The sequence below is a fragment of the Anopheles aquasalis genome, chromosome 2 (genome assembly GCF_943734665.1).
Source record: "Anopheles aquasalis chromosome 2, idAnoAquaMG_Q_19, whole genome shotgun sequence".
Lineage (NCBI taxonomy): Eukaryota > Metazoa > Arthropoda > Insecta > Diptera > Culicidae > Anopheles > Anopheles aquasalis.
The window spans coordinates 6,545,001-6,557,500 of NC_064877.1; the positions used below are offsets into that span (position 1 = coordinate 6,545,001).

A 12,500-nucleotide genomic window follows, 5' to 3' on the forward strand; every position below is an offset into this window, starting at 1 on the left:
TCCCAAGACGAAACGATGCCATCGAATTGAACTCCAAATCGCGCTGCACCATCTGCGAGATATTGCGCTGACCGGTGAAGGTCGGATCATCGGCCAGGTTAAAAAAGCCCCCCGTACCGTCACTCGCTGACGATGATGGTGGAGCAGGTATTGGTACTGCTGCATTGGAACGTACAATCAGTTGATTCTCCTTATCGGCATCCGGTGCAGTTTCTTTAGTAGCAGCAGCAGCAGCAGCCGGGCCCGTAGGGATATCGCGCTTCAGCAGCAACGGAATGTTGGCCATCGTTTCTGTACTGTCCACGTGTATACAGAACACCCCTACCGGATTACCCGTCGCCGGTGGTTCTTCCGTTGGATAAGGAACCTTGAAGACACTCTCTCGTCCTTGTTGTTGTTGTGTGGGAGAAACACGCTGTACTTCGTCGGTTGATTTAACCGCCGGTGTCCCAGCGTCGATTGTGTCTGGGGAAAGTGGTTGCGATTCAAGCGGTGATTTGGTGGCAGAGGACGAACCCGCGGTACTCGTTTCCGTGCGTTCCATGATGGTTGAAAGCTGCTTGTTGCTGTGAGTGCTATTGCAAGCGGAAGAACCGGATATAGACGGTGGTGTCATGCTGTCCAGTACCGGGGGGACATTTTCATCATTGACTTGCCCGGCTGCAACCGGAGCTCCCAATGTTGACAGAGCTTTTCCACCATCAGCCCCACTATTCTCATCTCCCGACTCCCGTTCCTGGGCGGGTTTATCATCATCTTCATACACAACCATACGCTTGGCAGTGACACGTGGTCCATCGCCAGTCGCTGCTATGTCGTCTGCGACCTGCGCTCCACCCAATAGCGGCTGTTTGCGCATGGGACCGAGTGGTGTGCTAATGTTTTTGACGAAGAAATTAAACATTTGTGTCGAACAGGAATCGTTCGGGTAGTACGGTTGCTCTGGAGCACGTTCGGTTCCGGTCGCTTTCGGTGCGCCCACCATATCACCCCCTTCACCACCTTCTTCATCGCCATCTTCCACGAAGATGTTGATTTTCGGGGGGGCAAGTGGTACGGGTGGTGTGGCAGGCCCTGCACGATCCATCATCTCGCTATCATACGGCATAATGCCCTTAGCCGGTGTCGGTTTCGTGTCTTCCCGTTTGCAAACCTTCTGCTGAAGCTCCTCGTTCGAGATACGCTTGCGGGAAATGGATTCCGGTTTATCGGGGTCCGTTTGTCGTTCGATATCCGTACGATAACTTTCATCTTCTGCTTCTTCTGTTATACAGGATGCAACCTGTCCGAGCTGGACATGGCCCGATGGATAGATGGACTGTCGTTGGCGCATTTTCGGACGCTGACCATTCTCACCCGTGGCCAGTGCCGGTGCCATGCTGTACCGCGCGACACCCATAGATATGCGTTTCGATTCGACATGCGTTTCGTCCATATCAACCGGGCACACGTCGTCATGGTACCGTCGATCGACGCCGCCTAGGATGAAACAGCGATATTATGATTAGCAAATACTAACCAACTATGAAAGATCGTGCGATACTTACTCTGGATTCTACCTTCGATCCACTTCGCTACCAGCAGTTCCTCGATCGATTTTTCCTCCTCACTGTTTGCGTACATCTCCTGTAGTCTCGTTTTGATGTTGGGATCACATTCGTCGATCGAAGGATTTCGTATCTTTGTCGGCGCAACTGGTTGCGCGGTTGCAGTGCGTCGATGCAGCGGATGCAAGCGGATACCATACTCGAATCCGCGACCCCAGACACGGTTCAACGTTTCCGTGAGCTTGTTCTTGATCTGTCTTCGCTCATAGTACCGGTAGGCGCGCAGTTCATCCGGCGAATATTCCTGCTTTTCGGCGGCTTTACAGTAGAGCCGGATCTTATCGTACCTCGGGACAGCCCGTTCGTTCGGATCGCCAACACAAACGCTCAGATCGAACGGAGTTTGTGTGTTGTTGCGGCTGTGAAATTTGCTCGATAGCTGCACTCCACGATTGTAGTTATCCACCAGCAGTGGAATTGGTTCAAACTTGGATTCCTCATCCATCGGAATGCTGAACGATGGGGCAATGGATTTGGCGAAAACGCTCGATTTCTTGTGTGCCGATGTCGGGTGTGACTTTGCCAAACGGGCCGCCTCGATGATGTTTTCCGGTTCCGTGTGCACGCTGGAAAAGGGATGCACGATCGAAGGACCAGCATCGCTTTCCTCGCGCTCATCGGTAAACACCAAAGCACTAGCCGGTGCATTGCGAGCCCCCGGGTTGACGGGCACGTTCTCCTGGTTCACGATGCCCGGTTTAACGCTTTTTATGGCCAGCCCGGTACGAATGCTGCCCACATGCTTCTTTCGTGTCGTACGTAAAGAGGTCAGTGCCGTGCGTCGTTCGGCGAGCGATGCTTGGAACTTCAGTTTGCTGCCTTCGTCCTTATGCAGCATACGTTGTGACATCGAGAATCCAAAAGCCGTATGTGCCTGCTTCAGTTCTTCCTTCGGCTGTGCACCGGCTGCCAGGCCCTTTTGGAACACTTCCTCCGTTTTGCTAAAATTATCGGCGGCATCGTAGTAGTAGGCCCAGGCAATGTACAGATCCGCGCACAGTGTACCGACGCCGCGTGCGAACAGTTCGCTGTACAGATCCTCCGGTTTCGGTTGGGTATCGATCTAAAAAGGGACCACAAACATGGTAACTCGATCGTCGGAACAGCGACGGAACGAAGCAACTTACGTATTTTATGCAAAGTTGAATGAATCTTCGATCCTGCATGTACCTCGGATCATTCTCGAACTTTACCACACAACGGCGAATGGCATCGTTCATCAGGGCCGGTTTCGTGTTGCTTGGGTTGGTCTGTTCGAACCACTGCACATATTCGAACCACACGGACAGCGGATCGTCTCCGTCGTACTGTTCGATCGCTTCTTCGTGCATCCTTTTGGAGGAGAGACGGGCAGAGAAATGGCATCATTTTTCCTATGAGACACCATCTTGGAACTTTGCGAGCAAGCGGGGAACAGCACCGCGACCGATACCTACTTTCGATCCTCCTCCCAACACTCTGGCGACTCCAACGCATACTCCAGTTGTTCGATGTTCCTGCCCGTACGCAGTGGTTGAATGTTTTCCTTCGTGTCTTCCAAATCCATCGTGAAAATGTGTACTTTTCCTAGCACTCGGTGGGTCTCGCGCGTTTGCTTTCGCTTCACTTTCTTGTTGTGCGGTTGGTGACGGTTTGGTTCAAAGCAAAGTGTGTATAGGAACCAGGTGAAGTTATAGCTCTTTGCTCGCTGCCATATTTGATTTTTGCTATGAAACAGTGGCTGTCAAATAGATGTTTACCAAATCAACTGAAAGCGTTGATGCTTGCTTGAAACGGTGCCCCACGGATCCCCGTAAGTGACCGATCACTCTCTCATTTGTTGAAAACAAAGAGTATGAATAATTTAAACGAGCAAAAGCGATTCTATACCTGATAAAATCATTGAAAATTTCCGGATTTCCTTCCTATCACCAAACGCTTTCAGTTGATTTGGTAAACATGTATTTGGCAGCCAGTGATGCATAGCCTAAATCCAATATGGCGGCGAGCGAAATGCTATGACTTCACCTGGTTCGTATACACACTTTGAACAGCGGCTTCGCGCAACTGGCCAGCCAAACAAACTCGGGAAGGAAAATACAAAAATACGATGACCATGGCGAGTTCGATCGGCCGTTTGGGTAAGCTTATTTCGGTCGCCGTGCAAACTATTTGCTCATCCTTTGCTTGGCTTTGCTAGATACAACCGAAAATGTGGCGCAAAATGTTCTGGAAACACTGCACGCGAAAGCTGTGGAGCTCAAAGAAACGGTTACCGAGGATGCGCGATTGAGGCAAGAGGCCTTAACTGATCTTCACTCGTTGGTGGATAAGCTGAATGATTTGGTCATTATGGAAGCTGCATTGAAAACGAAACAGATGGCCATCTCAACGAAGGATGGGGCCGCCAAGGCGAGTAAGATCACCTCACAGAAACCGAGAAGCCACGGACAAATGTTGAAGAATCTTGAGCGATTCCTAGGTCTTACCATACACTGCATCCCCGAACGGAGGATGTTTGAGGTAGGAGCTTAATGGTGCACGAAGGATCACGAGCTAATCCCCGTTTCTCTCCTGGTTTTGTAGATACACTTTTCAGACACAGAAAACACACGATTGTCCTTTAAGGTGAACAGGAAAGGACTGGACCGTAAGCACTGGAACCCTTATACACGGCTTTGCTCGGTATTACGTTCACAAGTCTCCTTTTCTTTCCCTTCTACAGTTGACGATATGTACCCGCGGCCAGGAAACATCGAAGCCATTCGCGCACACCTACGCGATACCAAGGACGTGATTGGCTTACTGGCCGTTTTACGAAGAAGATTAACGATTGTCGATACGTACGAAGAGGCCAACCGATAAAGGGATGACGACTGGAAAGAGGACGAGAATCGACACACAATTTATTTGTATATGACGAAAAATGAAACATAAATAACTCTTTATTTCATCAAACCCGCACTCTATCCTTCCTTTCCTCTCACTCGAATATCACATCTCACGAGGAGCCAACCAACGGTTTTACGCAGAACCGTTAACCGTAACCGTGTGTATCCAGTCCAGCGCACGGCGGATGCGCTCAAGGCGGGCACGAGCCAGGAAACTGCCAATCAGTAGATACTCGGTGTACGTACGCCGGCCCCTGCTATCGTCGGGGGTAATGCGTAGCGGGCCCTCGCACAGGATCTTGGTCGTGAGGCTGAGCAGCCACTGTAAAATCTCGTTGCTGGACGGAGAATGGCCATCCCGGAGCCATGTCGAGGGTGACCACAGAAACAGTTGCATCACATTGGCCGCCACATCCGGACTCAAACGCTAGAGGTGAGGGAATAACCGATTAATGGTTGCCGGCAAGTGGTGAAGAGGTGCTTACCTTTTTGGGATTCTTCTGCAAAATGTTCGTCACAAGCAGTTGGATCAGCCGGGGCACACCGGGGTTCAGTGACGGCAACATATCCTCCTTATAGCTCCAGTTCTTAAGTGCCGATTGCTGTCGATACGTGATAACATCAATATGAATCTAATACGAGTCTGATGTTACCCAGGCCACCCCACAACTTACCTCACCGGAGTAGAAGGGGTTGGCGTGGCCAAAGATCTCGTACGCAATGGCACCGCACGCCCACAGATCCGCTTTGCTGTAGTTTAGCAGAGCGAAGGTGCCCGCCGTTTGGTTGAAGATTTCCGGTGCCATCAGTGCTGCGTTCCCCCCCTTATCGATCTCATCGGACGTGTACGGAATGCGCAGTCCGTGCTCCTTGTCCGCAATGCAGCAACCGAAATCGGACAGCACCAGAGTCGGTGGCATGTTGGGACGCTGTTCGATGAGGATGTTGTCCGATTTCAGGTCACGATGAGCTACACCGTGCCGGTTCAGATGTGCTACGGCTTCTAGTAGCTGAGCAAAGAGCAGAATGCGTGTGCGCATATCCAGCGCATCATGCTGCTGGAACAGAAAGTCTTTCAAGTTCCCATCGTAGCGCTTCATCAACAGGAAGAGACTCATGTTACGACCGTAACCATCGGGATTGAGACGCTGTGGTAAGGCCATTGGGTAGAGCGTAGCCGACATGGACAGATCGGGAACCTGGTCACAGAACACTCCATACATTTCCACCACATTCGGGTGTGGTGGCAGGAAGTTTGTCTTTTCCACCAAACTGTCGAAAGGAAGGAAGAGAAAGAGCGTAAACTACATCGAACGCCATTCGATCGAAGGTCAGAAACGCTGCCAACGTTACCTTTGCTCCCAAGCCGTATCGACGGTTCGTCGCTTCGCTGGTACCGTTTCACGGTACATTCCCTTAATGATGGCCATGGCGTTACTCTGGATGTCGTAATTAAACATCATCTTCAACGCCAGCGGATACTCCACGTTACCGTACCCGTCCGCTCCTTCCATCGAGGGAAGTTTCTCGTTCGGAAACTCATCGTAAAGGCTCTCCGAAATGGTTCTAGCACGCGTTTCACTGTTGAAGCGGACTTTGCGCTCCCCGGTGAACTCTTTTTTCGCACTCGCAGTGATGGCTTCATTGGCCATCTGCTGCAGTGCCAAACCGGGGCTTCGTTCTGGCGGTAGAAAGACCGGCGGAGTATCGTTCCACTCATCGGTGTCCAGAGAGGTAACCGATGCACGGCCCAGCGATGATGCGTCTGTGTTGGCGGAGTGCTCGCTCGGTAGTTGTTCTTCATTCACCGGCGGTTCCTTCAACGAAGCGGCGTAAACGACGGCGGAGCAGCCTTTTGCGATCGGTGGCCCAATGTTCAGCTGGTCGATACCGAACTCTTCATCCAGGCGAGATTCAATATCCTTCTCACCAACCCTTTGCTGGAACTTGGACATGGCGTGCTGTTTGAAAAAACCAAAAAATTAGCACGGCTATGGTGACTGCGATTGGCGTGTATATGGTCATACTCTAATTTCCCAGCAGACACCCTCCAGTTCGTCGTTTTTCGTAAGTACTCCATCGCCGGATGCCAGGCTGACGCCAACGAGCGCAAAGAACGGCGTTGAGTCGCCGTACAGTAGCCTGTAATGAAGGGAACGCAATCAGTCCAACGGTCCATATGACCTCATCGACAAGATACTCACTTCTTTGTCGCTTGCAGGCGCAGATCGACCGAGTACGGGTTGGTGACACGGTTCAGCACATTGTCGATGAACAGCCGCCGGGCCTGGTTGCCGAACCGCAGGAAGCTGTTGCTCCGGAACTCGTTGATCCGCAGATCATTCCTGAGCGTTTCGTTGAGTGTGTTCACTTTGACGCCGTCGCCCGGGCCCGTCCAAGCGTTGTTGGTGTGGATGTTCCGCTTAAGATAGCTTTGCACCAGCAGGCGACCATGTTTGTACAACCGTGTGGTCAGCAGCCGAAAGGACATTTTGCATTAACGGACTCCCCACGGATGCAACTCGTGGTGCTTCTTATTTTTGTTCTTACTAAACTGCACAACTCCCACACACCCGTACACGCTTTCTCTCGGTGGTGTGAAAATGACGACGTATTTTACTCGCTACGACTTGGCTCGCTAATCGGATCTAGTGAAAAGTGTTTGAATGATAGTCGTGTGTCTCCAATAACGTTATCTGGTGGGAGCCCAACAGGGCACAGTACTTTAGGAACGTTCTTTTGCAACCTCGGACACGGATACGGGCTAGAGAATTCAATTTGAAGACGGAGCAATTTCGATAATTACGAGAACACAGAAAATCGCAAATCAAAACACAAACACAACCATCTGAACTGTCACACAGCTGGGCGTTGTGTTCGTGTCGAAGGTTCTAGGCAATCCGCGAGGCGAACACGATCAGCTGTTCGGTGCCGGCAACGCACGAAATCGCGTAAAAATGCTCTCTTATCTTCAACAATGTCGAGGACTTCTACAGCGTGCGGTAAGAGAGATGATAAACATTTTCGAAATTTAGTTAAGGCCTCAATCTCCTACATCTTTCCAGGCACGCAAAATTGTGGTCATCGGAAATGAGAGCTGTGATTTGGACTCGGCGGTGAGTGCACTGGCCCTTGCATATCACCTGCACTGTACACCGGATGTCCTACAGCGGAATTCGTATACGAAGGATACGGTCATTGTTCCCGTTCTGAACGTGGTGCGCAATGAATTGCCCCTGAAAACGGAAGTTACGTACTATCTGAAGCAGCAAAAGATAGCTCTGGACGAGCTGATTTGTAGCGATGAAATCGAGTGGGAAACGGAACCGAATAATCTGGACCTGGTGCTTGTGGATCATCATATGACCAAGCTGGCCAACCATCGAATTGTCGGGATTGTAGATCATCGTCCCGTTGACGGTGCGGCAAAGTTCAATTCCGAAGCGTTCCGTACCATCGAGTTAGTTGGCTCCTGCGCAACGCTGGTTGGAAGAGAGTTAATGAGCATTTTCCAGGACAAACAGGTTCCAGGATATGCGGATGCACTGGAGCTTTTGTATGGTACGTTTGCAGTAACCCCAGCAGTTGTGGACCGATATGATATTTTGTTTTTTTTTGTTTTTTTTTGCTTTGTAGGTGCCATCGTGCTGGACACGGTCAATTTCTCCAAAGAAGCTGACAAAGCAAGGCAGCTCGATCATGACGTTGCGGGGTTCATCGAGAAGAATGTGAAGAATATTACGCCCGAGAACTGTTCCGGGTATAGAGAATCTTTGTTTAAATCCCTCGTGGCGGCACGGAGCGATGTATCACAGCTCAATGCATATCAGCTGCTTTTTAAAGATTTAAAGATATTGCACCAAAACGGTCGAACCGTATCGCTGCCAGGCTTTCCTATGGCAGTGCAACAGTATCTGAAACTGGCCGAATGCAGCCAACATGTAAATCAGTTTGCTTGCAGTACTCAAAGCAACGTGGTACTGCTACTCGGAATGAAGGTACTCCCGGACGGAAGTGTTCGACGTGACATAGGCATCATCCCGATTGACGATAAACCACTGGCAGAAAAGGTATTCATTGATTTTTTACTGACAATTGGATTGGAAAGTGTACTTAATATGCTTCTGATTTTCTGCTTCAACAGATTATTTCCGCTCTGCTTGAGGAGAAAAGCATCAGTTTTGGATTAGAGCGAATAGAAACAGTGTTTGCGAACGGGGCAGTCTTTTTCCAGCAGCACAACCTGAAAGCATCCAGAAAGCAATTGATACCGATTGTGAAAAGTGTTCTCGATAGTTTGCAAGGATAATAAAGCTGAAAGGTCATAAAAGCGAAACGAAACTATAGTGAACGGCGAAATTCTCATTTAGTAACACAAATTACTACGCAGACAAACCATTTTCTTTTCCACCGAAATGGTGATTAATTGCATACCATTATGCTAACCTGGTGATTAATCCAGCATGATGTATTGCTCGAGCGAATGATTTGATGTCAGTAGTCAGTACAGTTCGACGCTAAGGATTAGTACACCACCTACTCATTAGCTACGCGTTCATTCCGAAATGTTGCCCGGTGCTGATGAAACCGTTCTGTTTGTGCACTTACTTTTAGGTGGACCGATTTGGAAAGATGAAATTGAGGCTTGTTTATCACCTAGAGCGCTTCTAACGGTCCTTCCATGTTTGATCAGCATTATCCTTTTTGCCTTTGTCGTGCTGGATTTAAGAACGATTCTCTACAGCCAGGATTTAGTGTTGGGTGTGATCGAACTACTAATGTTGCTCGTTCTGGCTTCAATACTATTTTCGTTACATCTTACAGCCCTAGCAAAATACCTGCGAAAACCACGAAAAACCTTTTTCCGCTCCCTAACTGACATCGATGGACATCTGTATGCCCTGGACAGGCGTCTGCTGCCATCGAAAGGTGAAAGCCATCAGTGTGTAGCGGTACTGGGTACATCGATGGCCGCTCTGGTTTTCTATGTATTGGCCAATTATCAACGATTGGATAGGGCGAATGCAGTGGTGCTTGCATTTAAAGCCTACGCCCTATTTACGATCGTTTTGGCCAGTGGTTTGTTCCTGGTTTTGTGCCGTCAGCTACGATTCAGAATCAAATGCATCGTCGCGCATTTGCACAAGATTATTAACATTGCTCCAAAGTGTGGTATTTCGAAGGGAAACACACTTCCACCGACACATAAGGCACCGGTAATGTTGCTCCGTGATTTCCGCTCGTTGGCAATCGTTCAAACGGAGTGCTTTAGGGCGGCGGAATCCTTGAACAAGGATTGCGCTATGATGAATTTGTCCTTGTTCGGTAAGCGATGTGTCCGCGAGGATCGTGAGTAACTGCTGCTGAAACGTTTTGGTTCATATTTTCATGTAGCTTTGGTATTCTACATCCTCACTTCCAAAAGTTTTCAATTGTTTTACGTGAGCTCAAAACATTTAGCTGGAACAAATCATGGATTTTCTTTTACTGATTTCTTGGGTAATACCACAGCATCATTGCAGCACCTCCTAGTACGTGCCAATATGGTTATTTTTTAAAAAATTCAATCCACTCTTCTAGAACCTGTGGTACTGCTTATGTGTGCATTTATCTACTTATCGACTGCTACATATTTTGGAGAGATGCTTACAAGAGAGGTAAAATCAGGAAACTGATTCCTATAAGATATTAAAAACATTAAACACATGAAGACGTCCTATAGATGCAGTTGGTAGTGAATAATTTGCATAAAACTGAATCGCTGCAAGCAAAACCGTCGCTGTATCAGTTGGACTGGGCGGATGACGTCATAAGCGAGGTAAGAGGATAACAATCCGCGCTCTGTATGATAAGTGAATAAATTCCTTACAGAATAATTAAACGCATGTTTGGGAAGAAAGATTTTTCCTCGTTTTGGGTATGATGTTTCTCACACAGATCTCTGTAAATCTACCTTCAGTTAACCAATCTGTTAACCTTTACAAATTGAGGAAAGTATCATTATTACTAAAAATACATGTGCGATTGTTGGGAGTAAAACCTTAAACTTGAGCTGCAGTAACTCAAAGATGCTGGAGCTCAGCTGCGAGACAATAACCTACACAAACCATGACTCCCGCATTCGTACATACGCATGCTTCTTTAAGATGATCGAACAAGTTTTCGATCGCTGATCGAACATGATGGAACATGTTTCCTTTCGTTGGCTTAGTACAAGGGATCTTTTTGTATCCAGGCAATATACATACACTTGAGCATATTGGGGATGGGCGAGATGAAGAAAAGATGAAAGAGATGGGACCAGGAGGAGCTGAGGGTGGAATGGGAGGCTGTAAAAACGTAAAAGTTCGCTATGCTTGCGGCCACAATGCACGCGAGTGTGTGAGATAACTGAACCTTCGTGATCTTCTCCCGAACCACGAGGCAAAGAATATGGACTAGAGGAAAGAGACACGAACTATGACCGAAGCAAGGAACGCATGACGTCATACAGTATGAGTCATACCATATGCTGATCTGCATTTCTTTGTTCTTTTTTCCTCCAAAAGCAAATCGAACAATTAGGACACCAGATTTTTCATCAGCCGGTCGGATTGACGGTGGACAACTTTTTCCAAATTGATCTTAAGTTTTTCCATCTGGCAAGTGTTGCCTACGATCTTTCGATTATCATTAAGGATGATCCAATAAAGTGTTCCCTATTCATTTTTTTTCGCAGGTTATGGCCTCCGTCGGTACCTATTTGATCATTCTTCTGCAGTTCGATTTTAACAATTAACCTGTACCTCACTCTGTTGATTAAAAACGGCATACCACAGTATAAAGATGATGTAGTTTTCTCATTAGCCATACGATGGGTCATTTAATAAACGAATCGACATTTATTAACTCTGGAAGGGGAGTGATGCACTCGAATGCCGTTTCGCTTAAAATATTCAACAACTAGTTCCACTGATGGGCACTTTGTCTATAAGTCAGGCCACATGACTCCCGCATGCATATTTCATCCTAGGCCATCAATCTGCGCAGTCTATGCACCTGGGCTACTAGCAAGAAGCGGGGATATCCTGCGGTCACAACGCAAGATGCGTTACGCCGAAATGGAAGAGTTTGTGAATCAGGTCGTGTTCAAGATGTTTGGAATGAGGCCCCTTTTTGAAATTCAACCTTCTAGCTTCTGGAAACCGCTGGTCAATGTGTGTTATCAGCTGCTCCTTCTTGGTCTGCTGATTGCCTTGCAATTCTTCATCTACCGGATGCACCTGGAGCAGGATTTCGCGGGCTGGTTCACCAGCACCACCAATCTACTGACCTGTGTCGTGATCCTTATCCAGTCGCTGGTCTCATCGCGGCCCCTTGCCCGATTGCTGCTGGAACTGCGGGAAATCGAAACCATCCTTGGAACATCGTTTTTCTCCACCAACGCATCACAGAACGGACCAGGGGCACGGTACAGCAGGACATTTTACGCTGTGTACGCTATCGGGTTGCTGCGTGGATTCTTCCGTACCTTTCTAATGATTCAACTCAACGTACGGTCCTTCTGGCTCGCCCTATTGCTTCTAACGCCCGCATTGTTTATCCTCGTGCGACTCAATCAGCAGATCCAGCTCACGGAACTGATCGGTACACGGCTCCGGTGCATTGCAGACGAACTTTCGTTGCTAACCGGTTCTGCTGACATTGGGGCGCTGGGTCAAGCAAGCATTGCCACTGCAAACACAGCCTCCGGAGGCCATAAAATGTTTCGGCAACGATGCCACTCCATAGATGTGCTGCAGCGGACGAATTGCATTTTTGGTCGATTGCAGGGCTGCTTGCATGTGCTGAACGATACGTTCGGATGGTCAACGGCAGCGATCGTCGTCTGCCTGTTCATCTTTATCACGTTTCAGCTGCGGTATCCCTTCAGTCCGCTTCCCCTTTATGGTACGCGAAAACCGTTGGTGTCATAACACCAAAGGCCAGCAAAATTTGACTGCCTAATGTTCTTCAACATGCTCATATGTTTTCGCTTACAGCA

General features: G+C 48.5%; 6 protein-coding genes across 6 annotated transcripts in view; 4 read left to right on the forward strand and 2 right to left on the reverse strand.

Moving 5' to 3' along the window:
• The window catches only part of LOC126571418 (uncharacterized), a 5,611-nt gene extending 2,452 nt beyond the window's left edge, over positions 1 to 3,159 (reverse strand). The window contains exons 1-4 of the mRNA XM_050229909.1: positions 3,044 to 3,159; positions 2,735 to 2,939; positions 1,548 to 2,670; positions 1 to 1,479 (exon numbers count right to left, since the gene is read on the reverse strand). The exon at positions 1 to 1,479 is cut by the window's left edge and continues 1,225 nt beyond it. Coding sequence (XP_050085866.1) covers positions 1 to 1,479; positions 1,548 to 2,670; positions 2,735 to 2,939; positions 3,044 to 3,153 — 2,917 coding nt within the window. The 5' untranslated portion in view covers positions 3,154 to 3,159. The remainder of the gene's footprint in view (positions 1,480 to 1,547; positions 2,671 to 2,734; positions 2,940 to 3,043) is intronic.
• A 494-nt stretch (positions 3,160 to 3,653) lies between these two features.
• LOC126571408 (uncharacterized) lies at positions 3,654 to 4,511 on the forward strand. Its single transcript, XM_050229896.1, has 4 exons — positions 3,654 to 3,727; positions 3,787 to 4,109; positions 4,173 to 4,236; positions 4,312 to 4,511. The coding sequence occupies exons 1-4, from the start codon at positions 3,697 to 3,699 to the stop codon at positions 4,449 to 4,451; spliced, it is 558 nt and encodes a 185-aa protein (XP_050085853.1). The 5' UTR covers positions 3,654 to 3,696; the 3' UTR covers positions 4,452 to 4,511.
• A 2-nt stretch (positions 4,512 to 4,513) lies between these two features.
• LOC126571369 (serine/threonine-protein kinase Pink1, mitochondrial) lies at positions 4,514 to 7,317 on the reverse strand. Its single transcript, XM_050229835.1, has 6 exons — positions 6,682 to 7,317; positions 6,505 to 6,619; positions 5,831 to 6,438; positions 5,152 to 5,749; positions 4,963 to 5,079; positions 4,514 to 4,904 (listed from the first exon to the last, which is right to left on the reverse strand). The coding sequence occupies exons 1-6, from the start codon at positions 6,966 to 6,968 to the stop codon at positions 4,611 to 4,613; spliced, it is 2,019 nt and encodes a 672-aa protein (XP_050085792.1). The 5' UTR covers positions 6,969 to 7,317; the 3' UTR covers positions 4,514 to 4,610.
• A 117-nt stretch (positions 7,318 to 7,434) lies between these two features.
• LOC126572053 (exopolyphosphatase PRUNE1) lies at positions 7,435 to 8,823 on the forward strand. Its single transcript, XM_050231074.1, has 4 exons — positions 7,435 to 7,479; positions 7,543 to 8,038; positions 8,114 to 8,547; positions 8,622 to 8,823. The coding sequence occupies exons 1-4, from the start codon at positions 7,435 to 7,437 to the stop codon at positions 8,784 to 8,786; spliced, it is 1,140 nt and encodes a 379-aa protein (XP_050087031.1). The 3' UTR covers positions 8,787 to 8,823.
• Positions 8,824 to 9,109: 286 nt separating this feature from the next.
• Positions 9,110 to 11,255, forward strand: LOC126572054 (uncharacterized). Its single transcript, XM_050231075.1, has 5 exons — positions 9,110 to 9,120; positions 9,207 to 9,802; positions 9,872 to 9,918; positions 11,026 to 11,118; positions 11,196 to 11,255. The coding sequence occupies exons 1-5, from the start codon at positions 9,110 to 9,112 to the stop codon at positions 11,253 to 11,255; spliced, it is 807 nt and encodes a 268-aa protein (XP_050087032.1).
• Positions 11,256 to 11,562: 307 nt separating this feature from the next.
• The window catches only part of LOC126572056 (uncharacterized), a 1,442-nt gene continuing 504 nt past the window's right edge, over positions 11,563 to 12,500 (forward strand). The window contains exons 1-2 of the mRNA XM_050231076.1: positions 11,563 to 12,406; positions 12,499 to 12,500. The exon at positions 12,499 to 12,500 is cut by the window's right edge and continues 75 nt beyond it. Of these exons, the coding sequence (XP_050087033.1) occupies positions 11,563 to 12,406; positions 12,499 to 12,500 (846 nt within the window). The remainder of the gene's footprint in view (positions 12,407 to 12,498) is intronic.

What these genes read in the sequence shown, in the direction of transcription:
- LOC126572054 (XM_050231075.1), top strand. An exon ending in AAAGTTTTCAATTGTTTTAC is followed by an intron (nt 9,919 to 11,025) that starts GTGAGCTCAAAA and finishes TTCCTCCAAAAG; the next exon opens with CAAATCGAACAATTAGGACA. An exon ending in ATCTTAAGTTTTTCCATCTG is followed by an intron (nt 11,119 to 11,195) that starts GCAAGTGTTGCC and finishes TTTTTTTCGCAG; the next exon opens with GTTATGGCCTCCGTCGGTAC.
- LOC126571369 (XM_050229835.1), bottom strand. Translation starts at nt 6,968, where the DNA reads ATGTCCTTTCGGCTGCTGACCACACGGTTGTACAAACATGGTCGCCTG. An exon ending in CGCCTGCAAGCGACAAAGAA is followed by an intron (nt 6,620 to 6,681) that starts GTGAGTATCTTG and finishes CCTTCATTACAG; the next exon opens with GCTACTGTACGGCGACTCAA. An exon ending in GTGTCTGCTGGGAAATTAGA is followed by an intron (nt 6,439 to 6,504) that starts GTATGACCATAT and finishes TTTTTCAAACAG; the next exon opens with CACGCCATGTCCAAGTTCCA.
- LOC126571408 (XM_050229896.1), top strand. Translation starts at nt 3,697, where the DNA reads ATGACCATGGCGAGTTCGATCGGCCGTTTGG. An exon ending in GAGTTCGATCGGCCGTTTGG is followed by an intron (nt 3,728 to 3,786) that starts GTAAGCTTATTT and finishes TGGCTTTGCTAG; the next exon opens with ATACAACCGAAAATGTGGCG. An exon ending in CCGAACGGAGGATGTTTGAG is followed by an intron (nt 4,110 to 4,172) that starts GTAGGAGCTTAA and finishes CTGGTTTTGTAG; the next exon opens with ATACACTTTTCAGACACAGA.
- LOC126572053 (XM_050231074.1), top strand. Translation starts at nt 7,435, where the DNA reads ATGCTCTCTTATCTTCAACAATGTCGAGGACTTCTACAGCGTGCG. An exon ending in GAGGACTTCTACAGCGTGCG is followed by an intron (nt 7,480 to 7,542) that starts GTAAGAGAGATG and finishes ACATCTTTCCAG; the next exon opens with GCACGCAAAATTGTGGTCAT. An exon ending in TGCACTGGAGCTTTTGTATG is followed by an intron (nt 8,039 to 8,113) that starts GTACGTTTGCAG and finishes TTTGCTTTGTAG; the next exon opens with GTGCCATCGTGCTGGACACG.